The sequence below is a fragment of the Equus caballus genome, chromosome 3 (genome assembly GCF_041296265.1).
Source record: "Equus caballus isolate H_3958 breed thoroughbred chromosome 3, TB-T2T, whole genome shotgun sequence".
Lineage (NCBI taxonomy): Eukaryota > Metazoa > Chordata > Mammalia > Perissodactyla > Equidae > Equus > Equus caballus.
This window is the reverse complement of record NC_091686.1, coordinates 64,202,563-64,230,384: the sequence shown is the minus strand read 5'-3', so window position 1 is coordinate 64,230,384 and position 27,822 is coordinate 64,202,563. Positions and strand designations below refer to the sequence as shown.

At 39.1% G+C, this 27,822-nt stretch overlaps 1 protein-coding gene across 5 annotated transcripts in view; it reads left to right on the top strand.

The window, feature by feature from the left end:
• Positions 1–27,822, top strand: part of FRAS1 (Fraser extracellular matrix complex subunit 1) — a 419,338-nt gene that overhangs the window by 2,869 nt on the left and 388,647 nt on the right. For all 5 annotated transcript variants that reach the window (XR_011437076.1, XM_023637884.2, XM_023637883.2 and 2 more), the window contains exon 2: positions 5,897–5,928. Coding sequence is in view for 4 of the 5 variants with exons in the window: in XM_023637884.2 (XP_023493652.2) it covers positions 5,897–5,928 (32 nt within the window). In the remaining variant the exon portion in view is untranslated. The remainder of the gene's footprint in view (positions 1–5,896; positions 5,929–27,822) is intronic.

Below are 27,822 nucleotides of genomic sequence, written 5' to 3'. Positions count from 1 at the left end.
CTGCCGGCCCGCACCCTCCTGGGAAGTATATCAGGTGTCTCCTATTCCGGGAGAAGCACGTCTGGGGCCTGCGCAGCCTTCTTCAAACAGGGCAGAACCTGTAGAAATATCTTATTGTGTGTGTGCATATTTAAAAAAATAAAACATATAGGGCTTAATTATAATAGTAACCCAGATGGGAAAGTCAACCGAGGCCACCCAAATCTGATCTTGAGAACTAGAAAAATGACGTTTTCACTTGGTGCTGGCACTTTCTTGTTTAGAATGATATCCCATCAACGCGGAAAACGTGCTCTCTCTCCGTGATAGCTCACCAGGGGTCAGTTGGAAAGGTGCCGTTTTTCAGAACCAGATCTCTTGGAATTACAAAAGCCATATTACTAAGAGCCTGCAGGGTTCGCTCTTTGGAAGACTGGTTGATGCAGTGGGCAGAGTGTAAGAAAGTCCAAAGTCTCTTGATGGGGGAGGAGGAGCGCAGGGCGCCAGAGGTGCTATTCCTCCAAAGATTCTTTGGGAACTTTGCTTCTTAATATTTCTTCCCACCGTCAGGGCATTCTAGAATCATTTCACAAATTGGATTGATAGATGTCTGAGAGCTTCGATCCAATCACAATGATGCTTATCTAATAAGGAATGAATGTGGACATTTATTGAGCACATATTATGTGGCTGGCACTATGCTAAGCACTTACATACAGCTGTCTTCTGATGAGAACTTTGATTTGGTTCTGTCAGGGTTTTCTTTTTCTCTTAAAAATAAGAGCATTGAAGTCAAGGATGGAGAGCTTAAGGTTTTTAGAGATTTCCTCAAGTTTTTATTATTAGCTTTGGCAAGGATTTTTAAAAATGAAAAAGAAGCATTCACGTGCACTTCTCTTGGTGTGACATACTCCGTGATGCTTTTGCTGACTAGGCCATGGCAGAATTTGCTGTTTGCTTCTCAGTGCTCAGAGAGCATGTCATACATGCTTCTAGCACACTGGTTGGTAATTCTACAATTATAGTTGATAAAGGTGCGGATTTGGTCTTCCTCACCTAGCCGTGTGCTCACTGAGGGCTTACGATAGCTCCTAGTTGTTCTTATATCTCCAGCGCAGCCCCTAGTACACAGTAGGTGCTAAAAAATATTGATCAGATGAATGAGTATTGCCAAATCGCATTGTTTTGCATTAAACTTAGACTGGCCTCTGTGATAAGCTGCTCCATGACCTTGAATGAACCACTGAGCTTCTTTGCTCTGTAGTTCTGTCATTTACCAAATGTGGAAGTCTGCTAGGTGATAGCTCTAAAATGCTTTTGCTAATCATCCAGCATAGGAAAAAAAAATCAGTATTTGCTGCCTTATTTGTGGCCAGTTGCAACTTTCTGGTTCTGAATTTTATTTTAATTATTAAAAGTAAAATCAATTTTTACAAGCAAATTATTGGCAGTTGTTATTTTATGTTGTCTTATGTTGCTAAGCTGACAAACTACCATGATTTGAGAACTTAATAAAATCAAGAAGTCACAGAGAAATTTCTAGCAATCATGGCTGCTTTCTGAATCAGACAAGCTATGCCATGATGTTTTTCTGGAGAAGCACATCTTGAGTTGTGTCGACCCATGAAAATCCTGTGAAGTTACACTGCATAGAACACCTTGGCTTGGGGAGAGGGAAGGATTATTGGATTGGAGGTTAAGAGAGTTCTAGTCTGTGACCCATCACTCCCCATGTGACTTAAGCCAATCCCACAATCTTCTAGGCTTTTCCTATGAATGCCATTAGCAGAATACACTGAAAAGGATCATTTGATAAACAATGTTTTATTTATGGGTGGACCAACATATTTGGTTCCTCTCTTGGCTGGAGAGTTCCTTCTGTGTGAGATTCAATGCTTAAAACTCTTTGTTAAGGAAGAGAAGACATTGGCTGGGGAAAATAGCCTGTTTCTTCATTCTTTCATTCCATAAATCTTTATTGAGAGCTTCTGTGCCAGGTTATGTGTGGTGGGGGGGATACATACATCAAAAAGAAAATCCTAATACCTACCCTCAAGGAGTTTGCTTCCCCAGAAATTGTTGATACCAGTAGAGTAGCAGTGGGGATATATGAACACTGGGCCCTGGTGGGTTTCCCAATATTGACTAATTGCAACTTTGCATCTTTTGGCTTTTGTACCTACCAGCTAGTGGAAAGAAAGAGATGTCGTATTGTCATAGGCTCTTATTTCCATCATATTAACATTTCTGTTCTCCTCTGGGGACTGGATTCTGGGCGTTATCCTCCACACGTACATCGTTTAGTGAGGACACAGCCATCTGTATTCACTGTTATGGACTTGAGTGGCAATATCATTCAATTTTACTCAGACATAAATAGTCATAAAATACTCTCCACCACATGGCTCAGGAGAGGGGAGGGGACTGCCACATGGCAAAGTTGGAGCCGTGTGCCAAATCTTACATTAGTTCAAAAACAGTTGGCCCATTTTCATTTTAACTATTAATTGATGGAAATCCTGGTTGACAATAAGCAGGACATGAGCTGTCCTGTCAGTCCAGAAAACGATTCTGTTTTAACTGTTCCACAGTGTACAAGCCATATGCTGAATTATAACACAACATAAAGCTTGAACATTTAAAGACAACTTGTGGCTGCTTGTTCCTAATGAGTCATGTTTTTGCGATACCAGGCTCTCCAAATCTTTTCATATTTTATGGTCCTAACTGGCACTGTTTCTTTGAACTAATGGGTCTGACGTTTTGTGGCTCTTCGATTTAACTTCTCTAATTTACTCAGTTTGTCAGGTACAGTTTCCATAGTGAATAGCTTCAGGATATGGCTACTGGTGCAAGCTGTATCTCAACTTTTCTCTGAAAACTTTAGATTTTATATAAGCACCTCATAAAGGAGTACCTTATAATGTGCAAAAGGGCTTAAAAACAGCCCTTTACTTACTTAAATGAAGATGAAGGAACATTTTGCCTAGGTGACCTGCAAGAAAGGAGCCAAGCCCACGGGAGGAAGCCCTCAGGATCTCCTCTTCCTTCTTGGCTCTGTACGTGATCCCTTCACCCAGCAAAACTTCGTGCACCTTCTCACAGCGGGTTGGAGTTTAAATGACTCGGCATCTCCGCTGTATTCCATGCCCTGAAACTAGCTAAGTTCTTGGTCAGAGAACTTGGACTGCTGTTGTCGCTTATTTTTCCTATCTTCCCTTGAAGAAGGCCAGTTTCTCCTAGATCTGCACCACCCGTCAGAATTCACCTTGAGCTGGAGTTTCCTTTAAAGTTCAAATAAAGCCATAAATCTAAACCTCAAATAGAGCTGCAGTCATTCCAGGACTCCTGAAGGAAAGAAGTGATGAGTGCAGAGAGTAACTTTGGTTTCCATAGTCTGTGAGTGGACCTGTGAAAAGGCCTCTGCTCTAGTGCAGACCCAGAAGCTGCACCCAGCGCCCAAGGCCAACACACCTCCCGACTTCATCTGCTGGTGGGTGTGATACGTGTGCGAGTGTGGGAGAAATATGCTTGCTTTGGAGCATCGCAGCTGGCATTGGGTGGTGATAAATGTTTGATAGGACTGGGCATCACGCTGGAATGCTTTGTTTTCTCAGGAAAGTAGAAATGAGGTTTTGGAAGCTGTGTTAATAGAGACTCGTTTGTGCAGCTGCCTTCCGGTTAGAGAGCTCTTCTGTTTTAGGAAAGGCTTCAGAGGGCAAAGCTTATTTCTTTTGGAATTGTACATCATAGAGCCACCCAAACTGAGTTATTTCCTTTTCCTAATGATGGAATTTATCAGCAGTTACACACCGTTTTGACTTGAGTCTCCAGCAGGTGTTTGGCTAAACCAAGTGTGTGTGGTGACACATTCAATTCTGCTTTATTTTTTCATGTTACGGTGAATTTATGTCTGTCTACACTTCCAGAAATGGGTTTTGATATGGGTACCTGGATACTTCTTAAGATACTTGATTCCTTTTGGAGGCTTTTGGAGAAGGACAATAAAGTTGTTTGAGGATAGTCTTATTCTAAAAGTTAAATTTTGTTTGTTTATTCTAAAGGTTAAATTTTGTTAAATTGTACCTAAGTGATGGTCTTTATTTTTATTTTTTAAACATCAGAAGTAATTAAATATGCCCATTTAAGTAATTTATAAATGTAATTGTGCTGATACATATTTATTTGAGCTATATATGATTATATTTACACATACATATATATCATATATGATTTTTTATATATATTTACATAAACATATAAATCTCAGATATATATATATCTCAATTCTTATGAAATACCATAGACTGAAATACTAAGACTTTGGAACAGGATTTCTTAAGAAAAAAAGTCAGTTAAGAATTTCCTCCCAGGGTTTTATCTCAAGTTATTCTTATTTGAATGTCAAGGGCACAAAAGTCGATTCAATAAATTTGCCCTCAGAGATCTTTGATTCAAACCTCAAGTGTAAATAGCTATCTCATTTTCTTTGAAGATGGTACTTAATTCCATTATTGCTAGATAAGGTAGACCAGACCTTTCCTGAGAAGTTGCTATTTTTGAGACTTCATAAATGACCTGTTAGAGACCAAGCTCTGGAGTAAAATGCGTCCTTCCCTCTTTGGACGCCAAGTGTGACATACTGTCAGATGTGCTTCTGCCTTGCTGTGTGTATGCTATTCTGATCTGTTTTGCAGCCTCAGTTTCTGAGAGAGTAGCTGTTAGCACACTGCACACGTTTCTAGATTAAATTGACACCTGTCGTGCTGCTCAAAAATTGGTTGTGAGTGTGTGTATATGTTTTTTAAAATCAGGATTGCAATTTTACATTGTTTTCAAATATAAAACTTAGAAAAGATTTATTTTTTGATATGCTAATTATTCAGAATAGATAGTCTGTCCTATTCACATTCAGCCTTCTTTTCCATTTAGAAGCAAATCATCTGTTGTTTTTTATTTGGTGTTTAATGAAGGGAAAATATAAAGATGTATCAGTACATAACCAGCCTATTAGAAAAAAAATGGAGTGCAGTGAGGATGAGAAGAATCTTGGACGTCAGGAACTCAACAGAAGAGTTCTCTTCAAACAACTACGGTCTATACCACTCTCCCATAAAATGTTTTAATATCCCTAAGGTGGAATATTGTATTAAAGGCATGAAATAGATAATCAACCAAATACCTAAGTGGATGCTTACTATGTGAAGAGTTAGGGAAAACAAAGAATTGGAAGCAGTCCCTGTCCTAAGAGTACGTACACAGTGTAGAGGGGGAGAGTCAGTAGTTCCACATCCTTAGCAAGGGTGCCACAAGGAAGTACACAAGGATGAATTCACGAACAGATGTTATAGTCACAGAGTGCTGTGAGCTCAAAGGAGAAAGAACATAATCCTGTGGGCTGGAAAGGTTCGTGAAGGAGGTGGGAGCAAGTTCAAGGAAGTTGCATAGACTGAATGCGTCTCCTTCAGGACACGAAAATGAGCAAAGGCCTTGAGATATGAAAGTATTATCGTGGAATCCTAGGTTGGCTTCTTGGGTTGGACTGGAGAATTTGTGTAAGCCCAGGGTGGCAGAGAAGCCTGGATAAGTAAATTGTGTCTGGATTATGGAGACGTTTTTGATTTATCACAAAGGAAAATATACACTGTATTTATAGCCTACCATTATAAATACATTTATTTTAAAAATCAAATAATAAGTTTTAATAATCCTTTCCCTTATGCATGTTCAAGAAGCGTTGTTTTGGTGTATGGGGTTATTTCCCCAGGGGCAGAATGCTCAAGCTTTTAGGATTTTGGAAAAAGCCCAGTTTGCTGATTATGATGCATATAGGTGCAATTTTAGCATAAGTTTGCCTAGGCAGTGCCTCTTGGTCTTTGTGCATCCCTTTTAATTCTCGTTTTGTTTCTCCTCACAGGTGCTTGTGTCTATCAGGGTTCCTTGTTGGCGGTAGGTCATTCTTTGTATATTTGGTTTATTTCTTTTGAATGTGAGATGCTTGATTGAGGTTACTGAGTGAATGAGGCAACTCTATCATTGTAAAATATGTTTATTTTCCTTTACATTTTGAGGATTATCCCTCATCCTGGCACAGTCATGCTCAATTACTTAATACCTTTTCCAGAGTGAATTAGTTCCATTCCAGTACTCAGGTATTGGAAGAGAAGTTCAAACACCCAATACATAATTTGCATTCTCTGGCTGTCCTTTGTGTTCTTTCAGTCGGAGAGAAAATTAGATCCCATTCTGTTGTCAGATATGAACTAGGACATAGTTTGTTTATCTTCATGTTGTATTTGCTTCTTTGTTGAACCCCCTCCAAAAATGTATGATTATTGAGTAAAATATGGAGGATTCCTGACTGTTGCTTTGAATTATAAATTTAAGTTTTGGTAAACAACAAACAAATTAACGTTTTATCTCTGAATCCTTGCTGTGTAGACTAGAATTGATTTTGAATTTAATGTCAGGATGACTTGGGGGAAAAGCTGATGCAAGTCTCATGCATTTCTTTTCATTAATAAGGTACCATGGTGCATAACAGTGTGTTAAAGCCTTATTGAAAAGACTGTCTACACTCCATCAACCCTAATAAATGGTGTGACAGGTCATTCTTCACCACTTTTTTATTTTGGTTTAATAAATGCTGTAATAAAAACAACTGAGATGGTTGGAAAGTGTTTGCTCATTTACGTCACAACCTGCTATTGACTTGTATATTAGTAAGTCATCTTGGATTATCCTTGTGGTGTTGAAATAGATGAGAAATATGTGAAATATCCCAGAGTTGAGACAGTTGTTGATGTTCACAGTAATATTCTTGAATCTGAACTTTATGTAATATAGTTACTGCTCTGGAGATTTATGTTTTTCTTCTTTCTTGTGCTTTTCTATTAAAGAATCAGGAGAAAGCCATTTTCCCTCTCTCCCCCATTCTGTGCCCTTAAAAGCCTACTTTTTCTTCTGTTTATTCTTTAATACATTTTAGAATCATTTTAAAATCAAAGTGCTATCAAGTACATCATGAGTTTTCGGGAGCTATAGTAGATGTTATAGACAAGTCAGTTATCCATGTTAATACAGAGAGAATTGCTTATTGGATAGGGTGCTTCATAATTTTTCAATATATTTTCATAGCTATTGATCCATCTGATGCTGAAAGTAGACCAGTGAAATAGGCACGTCACCTATTATTTTATACCTCCCCCCTTTTTTTGTTGTGAGGATGATTGGCCCTGAGCTAACATCTGTTGCCAATCTTCCTCTTTTTGCTTGAGGAAGATTGTCACTGGGTTAGCATCTGTGCCAATCTTCCTCTATTTTATGTGGGATGCTGCCACAGCATGGCTTTACCAGTGGTGCTGGGTCCACACCTGGGATCCGAACCTGTGAACCCCATACCGCCTAAGCAGAGCACGTGAACTTAACCGCTATGCCACTGGGTTGGCCCCTGTACCTTCCCCCTTTTTAATGAAGAACCAAAGATGAGAGAGAGATTAAGAGATTTGCTAAAGGTAATTGACCAGTGAGTGGTGGACCAGAGCCAGACAACCTGTCTTCCTTCTGTTATTCCACCTTTATCTGAAAAAAAGTGGCTAGACTGTCTTCTATATTTGATGTTACTATGTGTTATTGTACATTTGAATATGAAAACATCCAGTACTTGGAGAGGTCAGTTTGATCAAGTTAAAGGAGAGACTGTCTAGTTAATTTGCATTTAACAAATGATCTTGCTCCTCTCAGTTCTGTGTCCTGGCTGATCGCAGGGCTCATGGCTGCTCAGGGCTAAGTAGGCTGTGCTCTAGTGCACCAGCACACTCCTGACCCCTCCAGCTGGCTTCTCTGCCACGTTTGTTCCTAAACCTCCTCAAGCCTGATGTACCTATTATTGTAGTTCTGTGATTCAGTCAGAAAGACAATACATTTATTACAATAATAAAGGTTATTATTAAAGAAATATTTATTGAGTGACAACTGACCTGCTGGTCTAGGCACTGGGAATGCAGCAGTGAACAAACAGACAAAATCCTTGTCCTCATGAAGCTTGAATTTGAATGAGTAAAAGATGTAGAATGTCAGATAAGTGCTATGGAGAAAAACAATATGGGAGTGAGAGATAGAAAAGGCTGGAAAGGGGACGAGGTGGCTGCTTGAAATAGGGTGATAAGGAAGACCTCACTGAGAAGGTGACATTTGGACAGAGGCCTGAAAGAGGCTGTTATAAGAGCTAGCCCCTTGGATATCAGGGCAAGAGAATTCCGGACAGGGGGAATAGCAAGTGTAAAGTCTGAAGCAGAAGCTTGCTTGGCCATTTGAAGAAGTGGGTGGAAGTCAAAGTGGCTGGAGTGCATGATCCAGGGGGAGGATGGCAGGAGACGAGATCAGAGAGATAGACAGAGGACAGAGCACATGGGGCCTTAGCTTGTCCTTTCAGTAAGTTGGGTGAGCCATTGGAGGAGCTAGAGCAGAGGAATGACAAAATCTGACTTACAGTTTAATTAAACTGCTGAAATGTGAATGTGAAAAGAAATAATGTTCTTGTTTCTAGGGAAACTATACTGAATACTTTAACAGGACTCCATAGAGGTGAGTCACTAAAAATTTGCTGTCAAATTAAGTGTGAAAGAGACAACTATAAAAGATTGGGGAAAAACACAAAAATCTAGAGAGATTCTGCATTCAGATTTATTTGCAATCACTTTAAGTTCTCTTTTTGTTTTAAGGAATTTCAAACTGGAAACGGTAGGTGATGCACAGTGGACATAGTTAATTATCTGCACAATTCGTTGCTGCTCTCTCCCCATTTGACCTGGTCTTGAAGAAAAGCATTGTACCTACATCAGTGCCATTAAATGAATGTGTATTTATGCATTGAATTAAGCAGTTTAATAACATTTATATACTATTCTAGGGTTCTCTGATTAAACAGCTCTTTGGGGTCAGGGGGTTTCTGTGGTAAGAGGCTTCAACTGTCAGGAGCTGGCTGTGAAGATGGTGGCATGATGTCTCTGTCCCAAACCCACACACAGTTTGGAGCTGGGAGTGACTTCAGAGATCATGTGGTTCGAACTCTCCATTTTTTAGGTGAGGAAACTATGGCAGGGATGAGAAGTTCTTGAGGTTCCTTCGTTTCTCAGGCAAGTGAGCGGAAGCGGAGGGCGAGTTTGGTTGGAAATGGCAAAGCATCAGCTTTACCCAGAAGAATTCCATAAAACATACCAAGCAAGTGAGAAGGCGGATCTAGGCACTGGCTGCTGGTTGCTAACCCTCAACCTGTCTTGTGAGGATTCCTCCCACTGAAACCTTTTTCAATCTCATCACTTTTTGCCCAGGAAGCTGCCAGATATAGTGGAACATTCAGGGCCCTTGTAGTCCGATAGACATTTTGATTCTTCCTTCCCCACTAGAAACCAGCTCTGTGACGTCGAGCAAGTGACATAAGCTTCCTGAATCTCTGTTGCCTCCTATGTGAAATGGGTTTTTGTAAAGATGATAAAATGGGGAAGACACCCAGATGCGGTGCTTGGCCTGTGCTTTTCTGCCATAACAAAATTCCTCTTTACCAACCCCGAAGATGAGCAGGAAGGGACAGTTATTGAGCACCTACTATGTATTTCATACCCTCAACAATCTTAGGAAGTAGGTTTTGTCTTTTTACAAATAAAGAAACTGAGGCTAAGAAAGTGTAAGTCACATGTCCAAAATTATACAGCTAGTCAGTGCTAGAGGAAGAGGGAGTTCAAACCCAGTTCTGACTCTAAAGCCGTTTCACCAAGCATACTGTTTTTCACAGCCAAGCCAGTCTGCTTGTTGTCTCTGAACTCAACTAGCCTCTTTCACCTTCAGTCCTATGTCTTCCCCCCACCCCGCTGCACCTGCCATGCAGTTGTCTCTGCCAGTCTCTGTCCTGACCTCCCGCAAAAGCCAGCTGTCCCTGGCTAACCCCTTCCCACTTAACTGAGGCTCTCCTGCACTCGTGTGCACTAAATTCACCACACGATGCAAGAAACATTTAGGGGGTCATTCTACCTTACAAATATACGTGTGCTATATTATATATATATATATATATATATGTACACATACGTGTATATATTCACCTCAGTGTGTTGTGTTGCCTCACTTTTGACAGTTGTGTGACTTGTGGTGACATTCTGAGTTGATTTGGTTCTGAGCCACGTCTAGCCATCTCAGTTATGGACTGACTTCAGCTGTCTCTCTTCTCCTTTCTTTAACACTGTCTTCCCTTCCTTTGTAAGCGGAGGGCTTTAAAAAGTAAGTAAACTATGACAAGGTAACACCATAAGGTGTCATAAATGAGAGTTGTTTTCCATCCCTCAGGTCAGAACTTACCAGAAGGGATTCAAAATACCCAGAAACGCTGCATAATCTATTTTGGGGTGTGTTTCTTACACAATACCCATGCTCGCCTGGGCTCTCACAACCTTCTCTAAAGTCAGGGCTTGTGGAAGAGAGAGTGTGACTGTGCTGGATAGGAATCCATCAGAGGGAAACTACCTAGTTAGTATGTTTAACTGTGATAGGGGCGTTGAGCGTGAGGAGGAAGATAAATTTTTTATTTCAAAGTTTTCACCTCTCTCCTGTTCTTTTCCAACTATATGGAGTAAGAAGAATTTCACTTTCCTTTGGCATCACCACCAGGAAACAATTCTCCTTTATTAGGTTCTTCCCGGGGCGTGGGTGGTTGGACCGTCACCTTAGTTTTTACATCTGTAGGATGGAGATGAACTGTTACTTCACAGGGTTGCTGTAAAGGTTAAAGGAGATCAACACGAAGCACTTAGCCCAGTGCTTGTGAGCAACAGTGCTCAGTGGAGGTTAGCCTCTGGTCCTTCTTCATTTGTTATTAAATAGTGAATAATATACTTCTAAGTGGGGAGGGTACTCTTTATTGAAATGTACTTATCCTGGGGTAACTTTATTCTTTGGCAGAAAACCCAGTGGCACATCAGCACTGTGCCAGGTGCTCGAACAAAGTTTAGGAAGTAATGAACTTCCTTTAACTAGAGGTACTCAAGTGGAGACTGGACAGCCAGCATCAGAAATGAGATAGTGGTGGCTTGGTTGAGATGACTTCCAAGGGCCCTTCTAATTTGAGTTCTTACTTGTATGGATTCAAGGTTAGAGCTGTGAGTTTCTACCTAAGGAAGCCCTTAGAGAGGGTGAGAAAACCTTCTGACTCCAGAGTACGGTCAAGGGTTTCTCCCATGCATTTCTTCAGAGGGAGCAATTTTATACCCTTGGGTACCTGGTGGTGAGAACTGGGCTCTAGGTGCCTCAGATGCTTCTTCTTTCTTGCTGGGTTTTTATAAATTGTCTGTCATAATCAGATGTGCTAGTTTTCTCTTTGGGAATTTATATCTTCTAAGAATACTACAAGAGATTTTGTTCTTATATTGGTGAATAATCCATATGTATTCTCATTCTTATTCATATTCTGTGGTAGAAACAGATGTTTTAAGTTAACACATTTCTTACGCTTTGTTTTGAATTTAGAAGATGCAGCTGAGCTTGGCAGCCATATTAACTTGTTCAAACTTTAAAGTTTGCTTCGCTTTTGCTCCGAATTGCCTTACAACCTAGTATCTCATTTTGGCTTTTTTCTCCATTTGTCTGTTTATAACTACAAAATATATACATATACATATGTTTATTTTATACATTGCACATTTATATGTACATATGTATATATTCCCCAGAAAAGAACTGTCGCTCATTTATGACACCTTATGTCATAGTTTACTTACTTTTTAAAGCTCTCTGCTTACTAAGGGAAAAGATAATATATAAGTATCTAATGACAATTATGAGTTAAGCCAGCTTATGTTTTCTTGGAATTTGAATGACAAATGTCTGAAGAAAAGTTGGCTTTAAAAATTTCATATGGCTGGCATTTTGCTTCTGTGACGGGAAGGGACACTTAAATATAAAATTGGCACAAAATACTTTTTAAAAAGCCCGAGCAGTTTTCTGTAAAATAAGTGCATAGCCTCTGGTATCCCAGCTAAGTTCTTTTTAGCAATGACTTTTTAGGTTTCCAGAGTTTATAAACTAAATGAAAGGAAGGAGGAAAGGGAAAAGCTCTAATATTAAGAAACAGTTTATTGTCAGTCCCCAGGGGGCCCTTGAGTTTGGGCCATGACCTATGAGTTCTTTCCTGACAGCTCCCAAGATTGGTTATTTATTAAATTTATGTCATTCCTTTCTGCCAAAGGGAAATTGAATGGGTGGGGGAGGGGCTGGGGAGAAGGTGTCTGTTGGAGAGCAGATTTCATAGTTCCTTGTACCTTAAATTCTTGAAATGGTTTTGTAATAGTGAGCAGGAGACAATTATTAACAGAAATGCATACTTATTCTTTGATGCTCTTACTGTACTGAGTTTGCCTTTAATCCAGAGGGAACTTGGTCCAAGAGATGAGAAAACAGGAACAGAGGAAACCCTAACCTGAAGTTAGCGGCTATAAAGAAACCTCTCTGTCATATTTGCCAGAGGTATATGTAGTAGTGGTGATCCAACCAGATTCCAGATGTTTGTGGATCAACTTTCCTGTGTTGGAAGATATGAGTTATATCCCCAGGTCATGTAATAGCAGACCCTAGGTGGCCTACCCAACAGCCCGTTTTCTCCTTTTCTCTGTGGGCAAAGACCTAATTGTTTTTCCAGTCCCCACCCCTTCCCCACGTGACTTGTGTAAGTCCTAAGTGTAAGCTAATTAGGAGGTTTACGTTCCCTTGCCAGTATTGGTTTAGGAGTGAGTATATAACCTAGTTGTGGTCAATGTGATATGCATGGAAGTGTGCTAAGTTTTGGGGTCCTTGAAAGGATCCCCATAAATAGCACCTCTTTCCCCCCAGTTCGGAACAACTTGAGAAAGAAAACAAAGACTAAATATAGAAGTAAAAATATCACTTTCTTCGTTCATCAATGAAGCTAAGGTGGAAGATATAGCTTTAATTTTGAGCCAAATGGGCTTACTGCTTCTGAACCCCCGGAATCGGGCAGACTTATGCGTTCACAGACAGAGCTTCCCTCTGGCAGCTTTCTCACCTACAAGGGCTGCTCAGGTAAGAATTGCTTTTTGGAGAAGTAGAGGGAAACTTACACTCTTGGTTGATAGATTTGTTCCCTAGAAGAGGAAGGAAGACAGAACTGAGTTAAGCATGCCCAGTTAGTCTTTTAAATTTACCAGTTAGATCAATCGTGCCACCTTCCGAGGGATAAGAAGGGCCTGAACTAATATGCTGATATCCCTTCACGAGAAGGAAACCTCAGGACGAAGAAGGATTCTCCACTAATGGGAGATTTTTTTTTTATTGAGTTCATAATAGTTTCCATCCATGTGAGATTTCACTTGTTCATTATTTCTTGACTGTCACCACATAAGTGCTCCCCTTCACCCTCTGTGCCCGTCTCCCACTCCCTTTCCCCTGATAACCACTGAACTGTTTTCTTTGTCCATGTGTTTGTTTATATTCCACATATGAGTGAAATCGTCTGGTGTTTGTCTTTCTCAGACTGGCTTATTTCGCTTAGCATAATTCCCTCCAGGTCCATCCTTGTTGTTGCAAATGGGATGGATTTGTCTTCTTTTATGGCTAAGTAGTATTCCATTGTATGTATTTCCCACATCTTCTTTTTCCAATCATCAGTCAGTGGGCACTTGGATTGTTTCCATGTCTTGGCTATTGTGAATAGTGCTGCAATGAACATAGGGGTGCATATATTACTTTGGATTGTTGATTTCAAGTTGTTTGCGTAGATACCCAGTAGTGGGATAGCTGGGTCATGTGGTAATTCTATTTTTAGTTTTTTGAGGAATCTCCATACTGTTTTCCGTAGTGGCTGCACCAGTTTGCATTCCCTCCAGCAGTGTATGAGGGTTCCCTTCTCTCTACACCCTCTCCAACATTTGTTATTTTTAGTCTTAGTGATTATAGCCATTTTAACAGGCATAAATTCGTATCTTAGTGTAGTTTTGATTTGCATTTTCCTGATAATTAGTGATGTTGAACATCTTTTCATGTGTTTCTTGGCCATCTGTATATCTTCTTTGGAAAAATGTCTGTTCATAGTCTCTGCCCATTTTTTGATCAGGCTGCTTTTTCTTTTTTTATTGTTTAGTTGTGTGGGTTCCTTATGTATTATGGAGATTAACCCCTTGTCGGATATATGATTTTTTTTTTTTAAGATTTTATTTTTTTCCTTTTTCTCCCCAAAGCCCCCAGTACATAGTTGTATATTCTTCGTTGTGGGTCCCTCTAGTTGTGGCATGTGGGACGCCGCCTCAGCGTGGTCTGATGAGCAGTGCCATGTCCGCGCCCAGGATTCGAACCAACGAAACACTGGGCCGCCTGCAGCGGAGCGCGCGAACTTAACCACTCGGCCACGGGGCCAGCCCCTCAGATATATGATTTGCAAATATTTTCTCCCAGTTGGTGGGTTGTCTCTTTGTTTTGATGCTGGTTTCTTTTGCCTGGCAGAAGCTCTTTAGTCTCATGAACTCCCACTTCTTTATTTTTTCTTTTGTTTCCCTTGTCTGAGAAGACATGGTATTGGAAAAGATCCTTTTTAGTTTGATGTCAAAGAGGGTACTCCCTATATTGTCTTCTAGGAGTTTTATGGTTTCAGGACTTATCTTCAAGTCTTTGATTCATTTTGAGTTTATTCTTGTGTACGGCGTTAGATAATGGTCTACCTTAATTCTTTTCTATGTGGCTGTCCAGTTTTCCCAACACCATTTGTTGAAGAGACTATTTTTTCTCCATTGTATGTTCTTGGCCTCTTTGTTGAAGATTAGCTGTCCATAGGTGTGTGGTTTTATTTCTGGGCTTTCACTTCTGTTCCATTGATTTGTGTGCCTGTTTTTGTACCAGTACCATGCCGTTTTGATTACTATGGTTTTGTAGTACATTTTGAAGTCAGGAATTGTGATACCTCCAGCTTTGTTCATTGTTCTCAGGATTGCCTTAGCAATTCGGGGTCTTTGGTTGCCCCATATGAATTTTAGGATTCTTTCTTCTATTTTCATGAAGAATGTCATTGGGATTCTGATTGGGATTGCGTTGAATCTGTAGACTGCTTTGGGTAGTATGGACATTTTAACTATGTTTATTCTTCTAATCCATGTGCATGGAATCTCTTTCCATCTCTTTATGTCATTATCAATTTCTTTCAGTAATATCTTATAGTTTTCATTGTATAAGTCCTTCACCTCCTTGGTTAAAGTTACTCCTAGGTACTTTATTCTTTTAGTTGCAATTGTAAATGGAATTGTATTCTTGAGTTCTCTTTCTGTAAATTTGTTATTAGAGTATAGAAAAGCAACTGATTTCTGCAAGTTGATTTTGTACCCTGCAAATTTACTGTAGTTGTTAATTATTTATATTAGTTTTCTGATGGATTCTTTGGGGTTCTCTATATATAAGATCATGTCATCTGCAAACAGCAAGAGTTTCACTTCTTCCCTCCCTGTTTGGATTCCTTTTATTCCTTTCTCTTGCCTAGTTGCTCTGGCCAAAACCTCCAGTACTATGTTGAATAAGAGTGGTGATAGTGGGCATCCTTGTCTTGTTCTTATTCTCAGGGGGATGGCGTTCAGTTTTTGCCCATTGAGTATGATGTTGGCTGTGGGTTTGTTATATATGGCCTTTATTATGTTGAGGTAATTTTCTTCTATCCCCATATGTGAAGAGTTTTTGTAATAAATGGCTGTTGGATCTTGTCAAATGCCTTCTCTGCATCTATTAAGATGATCATGTGGTTTTTATCCCTCAATTTGTTGATGTGGTGTATCACATTGATTGATTTGCGGATGTTGATTTGCAGATGTTGAACCATCCCTGTGTCCCTGGTATAAATTCCACTTGATCATGATGTATGATCCTTTTGATGTATTGCTGAATTTTGGTTGCCAAAATTTTGTTGAGGATTTTTGCGTCTATGTTCATCAGTGATATTGGCCTGTAGTTTTCCTTTTTTGTGTTGTCCTTGTCAGGCTTTGGTATCAGACTGATGTTGGCCTCATAGAATGTGTTGGGAATTGTTCCATCTTCCCTCAGTTTTTGGAATAGCTTGAGAAGGATAGGTGTTAAATCCTCTCTGAAAGTTTGGTAGAGCTCCTCAGGAAAGCCATCTGGTCCTGGGGTTTTATCCTTTGGGATGGGATTTTTATTCTTTTGTTCTTTGGATTCTTTGGGATTGCTGTTTCAATCTCTTTCCTTGTGATTGGTCTATTCAGATTATCTGTTTCTTCTTGGTTCACCTTTGGGAGGTTGTAAGAGTCTAAGAATTTATCCATTTCTTCTAGATTATCCATTTTGTTGGCATATAGTTTTTCGTAGTATTCTCTTATAATCCATTGCATTTCTGTGGTGTCTGTTATTTCTTCTCTTTCATTTCTAATTTTGTTTATCTGAGCTTTCTCTCTTTTTTTCCTTGTAAGTCTGGCTAGGGATTTGTCAATTTTATTTATCTTCTCAAAGAATCAGCTCTTTGTTTCATTGATCCTTTCTATTGCCTTTTTTGTTTCGATAGCATTTATTTCTGCTCTGATTTTTATTATTTCTCTCCTTCTGCTGACTTTGGGCTTTGTGTGTTCTTCTTTTTCTAACTCAGGTGTAATTTGAGATTGCTTATTTGGGATTTTCCATGTTTGTTAAGGTGTGCCTGTATTATGATGAATTTCACTAATGGGAGATTTTTAAACTTATTCTTTGAACATTGGCACCTGAAGATGCAATCCCAGGTGCTATTGCAACCATTTTGCAACCACTAGAATACCTTGCTCTAACACACAGAGGTTGATGGAGGAGAAAGATGGAAACAGTTTGGTTCCTAAAGGATTTTGCTTGTTGATCTGCTGACTTAACCAGCCCAGGAACTAACCTTCCTGGGAAATTGTTATAAGAGCTAAGAAATTCCCTCATTGTTTAAGCCAATATAAATAGGATTTTATAACCAATATATACTATACAGTCAGATAATGAGCTTAATTCAAAGATCTTTGGGATGAGTGTCACTATAGGAGTATGGCAGCATGGGTAAGGACCTGAGCTCTGGATTCAGACTCCTGAGTTTGAGTGTGAGCTCTTCACTACTGTTTGACTTTGGGCAAGTTACTTACTTTACCTTCAAAATGGAGATAATAGTTGTGCCTATGTTACAGAGCTGTTGCAAAGATAAATGAGATAATACATGAAAGTACCTGGAATATAGTAAGTAGTAAGTACATGCTAGCTTTGAGAATACTATTATTCCTGGAGGAATCCACTTTTGATCTTGGCCTTGAAATATGGGTCAGTTTAGAACTGGGAGAGATGTGGGAAAGGCTCTTAAGATAGAGGATCAGTATGAGTGAAAGCATAAATGGCAAAGGTAGTCCAGTTTGATTGAAGTGTGAGAAGGGATGGGTGAAACACTGAGAAGGGACTTTTAAACTCCAGATCACATAGGGCCTGGAATAAGGCATTTGTTTTACCTTCTGTAGGCAATGGGGAACCTTTGAAATGGAAATCATTTGCTCTTGAATTCTAACTCTGTCACTAGAAACTGATGAGTGTGTTGTCGGAAGTGAGATATCATGGCACCCTCCTCTGCCAGGTTCCTCTCTCTCCTCATTCTCACCAGGTCCAGATGTAGTTGCTCTCTTAATCTTAGGAGAGGGTGTGGGTGGCTCCATGTGACTGATCATCATTGCTAAAAAAAAAAAAAGATCAGTTAGCAGACATATTCCTACAGTGAGTCAGTACTGTTATGTTCATTATTAATGAGTTCAGCAAAAATGGGTTCATCTGGCATTATGTCAAGTAAAACTTCATATTAATAGACATTAATCCACTCCTTTAACACTGATGTTCATAATGATGCCCCCTGAGGTGGTGGTAATAAACTTTTTCCCTCCTCTTTAATCTAGTTGGCATTTCTCATTTCTCCTTCACAATTTGCGAAGATTAAATTATGTTCTGGATAGTTTTAGGATATAGTACATTGTACTGTATTAAAAGTAATTTTTTAATGGAAACCTGGTTATTTTATATATACTACCCCAGATTTTGAAGAGTATAATTTTTCTCCCTGCTGGACAACAGAATTTACTATCTTTTTGTTTTTTTCTAGAGTTTTATCAGATTTATCAATTTCTACATTTAAAATGTGTTTTTTAAGAGAAAGGTCAAGTGTGGTAGGATATTTTAATGAATAGTAGAACCTTTTGAAAAACATGAACTGCTAGAAAAGATTCTTAATAGCTTGAGGATTTAGGAGGAGAAGAGAGAGGAATCTTTTATGGGAATAAGATAACTCAAGTGCATATGAGAGAGACTCGTGTTAAATGGCTGCTTCGGTTATCACTTTGGTAGAATGAATTAAGCTGTTGAAGAAAAAAAAGTCTTTATATTTCTTACTGTTTCACTGATGACTTGGAGGAAAAACCTTAATAATAATAATCAGACGATAAATATAAAGCATAATAACAGAAATACTGTGAGCATCAAGGCGTGTGTATTCCTGTGGGGTGTATTTATGCAAACTTATTAAGGTCAAGGATACCTTAGTAAGGAGAGTGTATCTTTAAAACTAAGAGTTCCATTTTTTTTGTACGATAAGTAAATTATTAAATTAAGAAAATGTCAACAGGGTAAACAATAGTGTTTTCTAAAAAACCAAACCGCAAAAAGATAAAAAGAAGGGAAAGGTCTCCATTGATCCCTATAATTCCACAAACAAAAATAATTACTCCTAAATGTTAGATGAATTTATAGCAGAACTTTTTCTGTGTGTGTGTGTGTGTGAGTGAAATAGAAATAGGCATCACAATATGCGTATTGTTTGGTCGCTTGTTTTTTATTTAATACTGTGTAATGAATACTTTTCTGTCAGTTCATCTAGATCTACGTCGTGAATCCATCATGGATAGACTAAGTTATTTTAGCCAGCCCTATTGATTGGTATTCATATTAATTCTAATATTTTGGTATTGTAAGCAACACTGTGGTGAACATCCTTGCACACTTTTCAGTTATTTTTTGAGGGTAAATTACTTCCTGGGGGTAAATTTCAATTATTTCCTGAGGGTAAATTCCTTAGAAATACAACTTTTGAGTCATATTTTTTTAAAGCATATTTGTGTACACATTTAACGCATATTACCAAATTGCCCTTCAGGGAAGTTGTACCAATTTTCACTCCTATTAGCTAGTATTAGTAAAGAATTCTAATGTAAGGATAAAACCAACACTTGATTTTTGAATGATTTTTAAAAGTTGTTGGAATAGAAGACAGTATTGACAAATTTGATAAAAATTTATAACTATCTAACAAGGTAAAACTAAAAAAACCCAATAGAATATAGATTTTCAAAGAATTAGTGTTTTTAAAGAACTATTTAGTGTTTATAAAGAATTCATGCAAATATTTAAGAATATCACCAAACTTTAGGAATTAAACTGGCTAAAAATAAGAAGAAAGAGTTCACATAAGAGAAAATACAAGAGGCAAATATATTAAGAATCATTGTTAATAACCAGGTAAAATCTAAATCCATAATGGAATATCACCTTATGCCTATTAGAAAAGAATTTAAATCATCAAATCAGTTTTGATGAGACTTCTGAGAATTTGCCCTAAGAAATTAAGTTAGAAGAAAGAAAAATTATACATGAAGAAGTATGCTTTCCAGCATTATTTATGTTACAAACTAAGAAGTTATCTAAGTGTCCATATTAGAGGAGTGGTTAAGTAAATCATCATAAAGTTGACATGGGACATTATATAGCCATTAAAATAATAGATGTGAAGAGCACTTAGCCGTGTAGATACATTTATGAGGGAATGTTAAGTGAAAGGCAGAGTACTCAATTCAAACCCTGTGATTAAACTATTTTTACAAATGTGCCTTTTTGTGATTTGAGTCTGATAAAAGGGAGAAACCCATTTTATGTCAAAAGGAGGGAGAAAGCTTGTAAGTAGAGGTTATGGAACCAGAAAGAGAGAAGATAGAAATTAAGAGAATGAAAGATGAGGGATGGAGAAAATCAAGTAGGGACAAGATGGATGGAGCAGGATCAGACCATAAATGGCAGGGACAACCTAGACAAGGTTGTTTTTCAAAGATAGAAGCAAAGCAGGAGAAGGTATGTGGAAATTACATTATTAGGACTCTTAGTGTAAGTGATGGAAACTCAACTCACCTGGCATAAAGAGAGCCCGTAATTTATTGATCTCTTAACCTGGAAGTCCAAGGGTTTAGCTCCAGATGCAGCTACATTTGTGTGTTCATATGACACCTTTCTTGGCTTTGCTTTACTCTGGCTTGGCATATTCTCAAGCAGCCTCTTTGTGGTGGCACCATTGGTTTACATAGTTCAAATAATTCATGTTCGCAGAGAGCCTGTTTTTGGGGCTCCAGTCAAAGTTCTAGGGAAAATTCTGATTGGTCTAACTTGAGTCAAGGATCATACGCCTAGGTATAATCATATCTTCATGGAGGAAGAAGCAGCCTTATGATTTACCACACTACCAAGAGGGCAGTTCCAACAATGAGAGCATGCTGGCCAGAGAGAGGAGCACATGTTCTCCACAAGGATAAAGACATTTGGAGGCAGTGTGGCTTGTTTACTAAGTCTTAAATGAGAGCTACCATCTGCTTGATTGGCCTAATCAACAAGGCTGGAGAAAGCATCATCGGAACCAGGTCTCCTGTCTCTTGACTATCCCCATTGTGCTCAGCCTGAGACTAACATCCATGTTACTTGCTTTTTTCTGATGTTGAGAAAGAAAGGTAGTTGGGCCCATTTCACTCTACAATAAACCTTTACTTGTTTGAAAATGATACTCAGCAAAAGTATGGACATGTTTGATGAATTAGGGTCGTGTTGATGTCCTTTTTGGTAATTTGTGGGGGGATGGTGAAGTAAATGGGTGATAGGTTAGATGTTAACGCATTTTGAAATGGAATGTTTTATTGTTTTCTTGAAGTGCCTGTTTGGAACATTTCTTGGGTGCTTAGTTCTTTGTTCCATTTATTTTACTTTGATAAATGACTAGTAGAAAGGGAAAACAGTTTGTAATGGAGACTGAAAATGTATTGACTAGAAAGATGGAGCTCAAAGTGTACAGGGCAAAACATTTCTCCAGTCCTCTGAAATGAATCGGTGATTTGATGTATGACTTCCGTGGCAAAATCATTGTTTACCAAGAGGGGTGAGAACAGACTACGGTAAGCCAGGGCAATTCAAGTGTTTAGGAGCTTTAGACTATTATCTGAAAGAGCTATCATTGCTAGCCATTTTGGAGTTACAGTGTCCTTTTTCCCACCTTTGACTCCTGGAGGTGTGGAAGAAAGATAGGAGTTTTGTGATATTGGAAGTAAGTTAATGAGTTTGATCATTTCTCTATCCTTAATGTAATGCCCTGTAGTGGCTGTAGATTAAACTTTTCTCCCTTCCTTCCTCCCTTCCTTCCTTTCTCCCTCCCTCACATTTGTTTATAACATTATGTACATTTCAGGTATACATGATTATATTTTGACTTCTCTATAGGCTACATCGTGTTCACCACCAAAAGTCTAGTTTACCATCTGTCACCATACAAATATGCCCTTTTACCCCTTTTGCCCTCCTCCCACCCCCCACTTCCCCTCTGGTAACCACCAATTTGTTCTCTGTATTTGTGTGTGTGTTTCTTTAGCTTCCACATATGAGTGAAGTCATACAGTATGTGTCTTTGTCTGACTTATTTCACTTAGCATAATACTCTTAAGGTCCATCCATGTTGTCGCAAATGACAAGATTTCATCTTTTTTTATGGCTGAGTAGTATTCCATTGTGTATATATATACCACATCTTCTTTATCCATTCATCTGTTGATGGGCACTTAGGTTGTTTCCAAGTTTTGGCTATATAATGTTGTAATGAGCATAGGGGTGTGTATATCTTTTTGAATTAGTGTTTTTGAGTTCTTTGGATAAATACCCAGCAGTGGAATAGCTGGATTATATGGTAGTTCTGTTCTTAAGTTTTTGGGGAATCTCCATACTGTTTTCCATAGTGACTGCACCAATTTACATTCCCACCAGCAGTGTATGAGGGTTCCCTTTTCTCAACATCCTCTCCAACAGTTGTTATTTCTTGTCTTTTTATTAATAGTCATTCTGACAGGCTTCAGGTGACATTTCATTGTGGTTTTGATTTGCATTTCCCTAATAATTAGTGATGTTGAACGTCTTTTCATGTGCCTGTTGGCCATCTGTATATTTTAGAAAAATGTCTGTTTCAATGAAAGACTGCCTTTAGGGAAAGGAAATCACGACTCAGCCTATTTGTCTTTAGAAGGTAGAAGGTTAGCAGCTCAGTGTTTGGGTGTAAGGTAAGTTGCATTTCGTGCTGGTGCTGATATTTCTCAGCATGGGTTTTGTATAGTTGAGAGTGTCCTTATGGCTGAAGGATTATAGATGCCGCTCTTTCAAAGCAGAGAGATATTGGATGGGTTTTGGTATTTCAGACAAAGGAGTGTAGATGGGGATCGGGCAGGAAAGGCTAGGGTCTTGAGGATGTCCTGGGTGGAAAGACCCATGTCACTCTCTGTCAGTGTGAGTTCAGAATATGAGCATTTATGTAAGAGAATTGTATGGAAACTTGGGGCTCTGCTGGGGAGAAAGAACAAAGAAACAGAAATGTGAATTAAGAGGATATTTTGGAAAAGAATTTTGGGGCCACTGCTGTAGCATGGCTTTTAATAGCTAGAACAGTTCTTACAAAATGCAGCTTCATGGTTTGTTTTGTTTCTTGTTCTTGTTGTATCATGTTGTAAGAATTTTGTGCATAGATGTCTGAAGTAGCTTGAGTGTTAGTATAGAGGTTATTCTATGTCTGTGCTTTTTCCTATGTTCTTTAAATTCTGTATTTCTTCTTTTTTGTACAGGCATGTGCCACATAATGGCATTTCAGTCTAGGATAGACCATATATATGATGTGGTCCCGTAAGATTGGTACCATATAGCCTTGGTCTAGACCTGTAGCCTAGATCTGTAGTAGGCTACACCATTTAGGTTTGTCTAAGTGCACTCTATGATGTTTGCACAATGACAAAATCACCTAATGACACATTTGTCGGAACCTATTCCTGTCGTCAAGCGATACATGACTGTATATGCCCCAGCTTTCTCCTCTACATGCCTCTGTACTAACATTTCAGTTTTTACCCCAAAATGATGATGAAATAAAACGTGGAAGCAAATTAGGAGCCAGAACTAAGAGCTTCCATCTTCAATATTTACAATCATCTCCTTATTGTATTTGATGAATTTTTTTTTTTTTTTTGGAACCATAAAAGCTATTCTGCCATTAGTTTTGTCTTGAAAACTGCCATTTTCTCAATCCCTGAGTGGGCCCAAGCATTAAGAGGTGTGCTATGATGCACAACTTATGCCACACAAATGGAACGACATCTCAGTTGGTAACTCAGTTCTTTGGCAAACTCACCTGTTTGGAACACAGTTAAGAAACAGGAACTTGTAACAAAGGTCTGTGAAGAGCCAAAATAGATACTGCAATGTATATGCCTGGAGAGGCCTGGTTGATGTATTCCCCTGGGGCTGCAGAGAGCATTCCTGTCGGTACTACCGCTGCAGGTTAGAGGACGAGGCATAATTGCCGTGTGCAGCACTGTTGCTTACAGAAGAGGCTGGTGCGCTCAGGCGTGTAAGAGAAAGAGTAGAATGCAGAGGTAAGTGCTCTGGGCAAAGCTTTTCAGTCTTGTTTCCTTGTCATATATATTTAAAATCAATTTTTCTGTCATAGGCAGGGTGTCAATAAAAAAATCAAACCTTTTGTAAGTGGAATAGGTTTTCTCTTAATAAGATAGATTCTAACGTCCAGAGTTTGTACATGTGAACAGCTGGTGATGTATCTGCTTTGGGAAATGCTGTGTGAAGTAGTATTTCCTGTGCTCATATCTGCTTTTGCCATGAATACATCGTTTAAACTGCACAGTCTGTTGTACGAGCACATACATGTAAGCGTTCCTTGAGATGCATCTTGGGATGCATTCATTTTGGGCTCACAAACACTTTACTGCCTGAAATTCTTTTATAGTTATGGAATATTTATTTTCAGTTCACGCCTAATCTTCCATTTGTGTGGCGAGACTATGCTTTTTTTTCCCTTTTAAATTCTTCATAGTTCCATTACCTCTTAAAGCTGTCCCAGGGTGTCTTGCTGGATCGGATCTGAAACTGGGATGTGCAGGCAGGTGGAGCTGGAATGTGCCTTCTTACAATCTGTTCTCCTTTCCTGTGCTGGAAAAGCAAAACCTCCCTCACTGACACTGAGAGCTTGGATCTGTTAAACTGGTGTTTAGCTACATTCCCTGATTTCTTTGGGGCTTGGGAGCCCCATGGGAAAGAGCTTCAACCCTGAAAACAAGTAGAATTCAGACATTTGATGTCATGTCTTAAAGACTATGAGGATGGGGTAGTGTGAGGCCAAGGATAATAAAAAAGCTAGGCTGTAACGAGGGACGACAGGCTTGGGGAGGAGAGAATTCCCACAAATGAAGATATTTTTAACATGGTAGAGCCTTCCGATAGAACTTTCTGCAACAATGAAAATACTCAATAACTGTGCTGGTGGCCAGTCACCACATGTGGCTATTGAGCATTTGAAATGTGGCTAGTGTGAAAGGGAAGGAAGTGGATTATAAATCTTATTTCTTTTTAATTAAATGTGACTAGTAGCTACCATATTGGACAGCACTGGTATAGACTTTGTAGCAAAACTGATCACCAAAGAAAGCAATGATTCTAGATATAGGTTTGGACAACACATAAACTCACCCACCTAGCCTTTCAGAGCAATTTGGTACCTCGAAAGGTGATGGCTAGGGGGGACTGAAAAAATCACGTTACTTGGGAGTCAGAGCCTCTTATAAACCTGGGGGATAAATTGGCAAGAACCTTATGTTATCAGTAGCTTTCCCACCCACCTGCTCATGTCAGCTAAAGGTAGATGGGCACCAGAGTCAGGAGGTAGATGGCAGGGAACTCTGAGCTCTGGCAGGTGCCTCAGGGCATTGTAGGTCAAGAATGGGTGGTCAGAAACTCTAGTTACCTAAGGAGGCTTCATTCCCTTTTCCCCCTTACTCCTTCCTCAAAGAACTCTATTTTCAGACATTTTTCTTTCTTGTAGCCATATCTTTTAGAAGAGCCCCACCCCTACCCAAGTTTGGTGGTCAATTTTCTTTGGCCTAAGTCAGTGCCCTTCTTATTCTGTTTTTTTCCTCATATCCCCTCAAAATAGTTTTGAAAACCACATACCTTCCTACACATTTACAATTTTTTTTTTTGAGGAAGATTAGCCCTGAGCTAACATCTGCTGCCTATCTTCCTCTTTTTGCTGAGGAAGACTGGCCCTGAGCTAACATCCGTGCCCATCTTCCTCTACTTTATATGTGGGACGCCTACCACAGCATAGCTTGCCAAGTGGTGCCGTGTCCACAACGGGGATCTGAACTGCCTAATCCCGGGCCACTGAAGTGGACTGTGCTCCCTTAACTGCTGCACCACCGGGCTGGCCCCAACATTTACAATTTTGTGTCTAAAATTTTTTATCATAGCATACGTGAGTTGCAATATATGTAATTTTTTGCCTGTGACAAGATTTTTTGCACATGACTGTAACAGTTTCATCCTAAAATGTCATTGTTTCCAACAGAATCTGAATACTGTAGCAGTTTGATTCCCGCTGTCATCCATAACAAATACACAAAAATTCATCTTTATAGGAAAAGTACGTTGTTTCCTTTTCTCCTTAGACTTTCATTTCTGCTCTAATTTTCCCATAGAATTTATCCCCATGTAATGTATTTTTATGCTTGAAAGTCTTTTATTAATTGCCCTGTTATACTTCTCTGCAACAAAATATGTATATAAATTTAAGTTTAAAACATTTGTAATGTTTCCTGTAAACATAAGGCTCTTAAGTGATAAGTAATTTCTTTTGGATTGAGTTATCACAGTTGAGCAAAACAACATAAACGCATTTCAAATTTTGATAAATACTTGTTAAACATTAGAAAGTACAGTTTCATTGGAAATGCTCCCTTAGTGAGATGGATGGGGCTTTTTTTCCTTCAATTAGTTCGTGCAGGATGCATATTATTTATTGTTATATGAGACCGGGTTCAGCATCAATTCTGTTCCTATTTTTCGCTTGTCTGGATGTAAACTCTGAAATCTTGTGCATATAATAAGTAGGTGGGGGAAAAAGGATTTTGTTCTAGTCTCTTTGAACTCCTTCTGAGTTATAGGCCAAAGATCAACTGTGGTCTGTCATTAAATTTTTTGTGTGTGTCTGAGGAAGATTGGCCCTGAGCTAACATCCATTGCCAATCTTCCTCTTTTTCTTGATGAAGATTGTCGCTGAGCTAAGAGCTGTGCCAGTCTTCCTCTATTTTATGTGGGACGCCACCACGGCATGGCTTGATGGGCAGTACTAGATCCACGCCTGGGATCTGAACCTGTGAACCCTGGGCCGCTGAAGCAGAGTGTGAACCTAACCACTATACCACCAGGCTGGCCCCTAAATTTTTTTTAATGATCAGCTGACAGCTCGATTAGGTCCCTCTTCAATTTTGGTAAAAGCAAAGGATTGGTAATCGCTGGATCTGCAGAAGGATTAGGTGTGAGTTATTAGAGTAATATGCTTTCTCAACACCTACTGTGATATTTCAAAATGCCTTTGAGTATGGTGACTGAAATTTTAACATACCAGAGCATTACGCTGTATAAGAATTCAGGATGGGTGAGAGGTATGCCTTTCTTTATAACATGAGAGGGAAAACAGTGAAAGGCTTAGCCTATTCTTAGGGTAGAAAACATGGATATGGGGATCTGGACATTACTTTAAATGATCTGTTCTCACTACACCCTTGAGGAAACCTCATGTAGCCCAAGGGTGCAGTACACTAGTACCCTCAGTATGAAGGCCCATGATCTGGGTCTTTCCATGGTTCCCTTGGCCTGGCCTGTGATTGGTTGAGGCATGACATAGGATATAATTCTGGACAGTGACAGGCGACTGGAAGTCTGTTTCACGATTTTGGGAAATGTTTCCTTGTTCTCAAAAAGACATCCAGGAAAGAGTCAGTCTCTTGTTCCTCTGATGTGACTGTATCTGTGCTGTGGAACAGCTGCAGAAGTACTTTGATCATCAGGGGACCTAGCTTAAGGACAGAGTGTCACCCGCAGCTTGTCAGAGCAGAAAGACAGACCAGGATTAGGGTCCTTAATGTTGCTGTTGACTCACTGAATTAACCAAGTCTAGAAACACCCTTTGAGCTTCTTCTTAGTTAAGAAAAAAAATATTTCCTTATTGTTTAAGCCACTTGCTTTTGGCTACCACTGCATTATCATGATGATGATGATGATGATTAGTGACAGCTTTCTTATGATAGAATTTGTGTAACATACAATTAACTCATTTGAAATATGCAATGCAGTGGTTTTTAGTATTCTTACAGAGTTGTGCAACTATCACCACAGTCAATTTTAGAACGTCGTCATCACTACAAAAAAGAAAGCCAATATCCTTTTGCAGTCACCTCCTAACCCCGTGTGTTTTTCTGCACTTCCCATCCCCCCTCAGCCCTGGTGAACTTTCTCTGCTTTCTGTCAGTATAGAGTTGCCTATTCTGGACATTTCATATAAATAAAATAATTACTCTGTGGTCTTCTATAACTGACTTCTTTCACTTAGCATAATCTTTTCAAAGTTCATCCGTGTCATAGCATGTATCAGTACTTTATTCCTTTTTATTGTTGAATCAT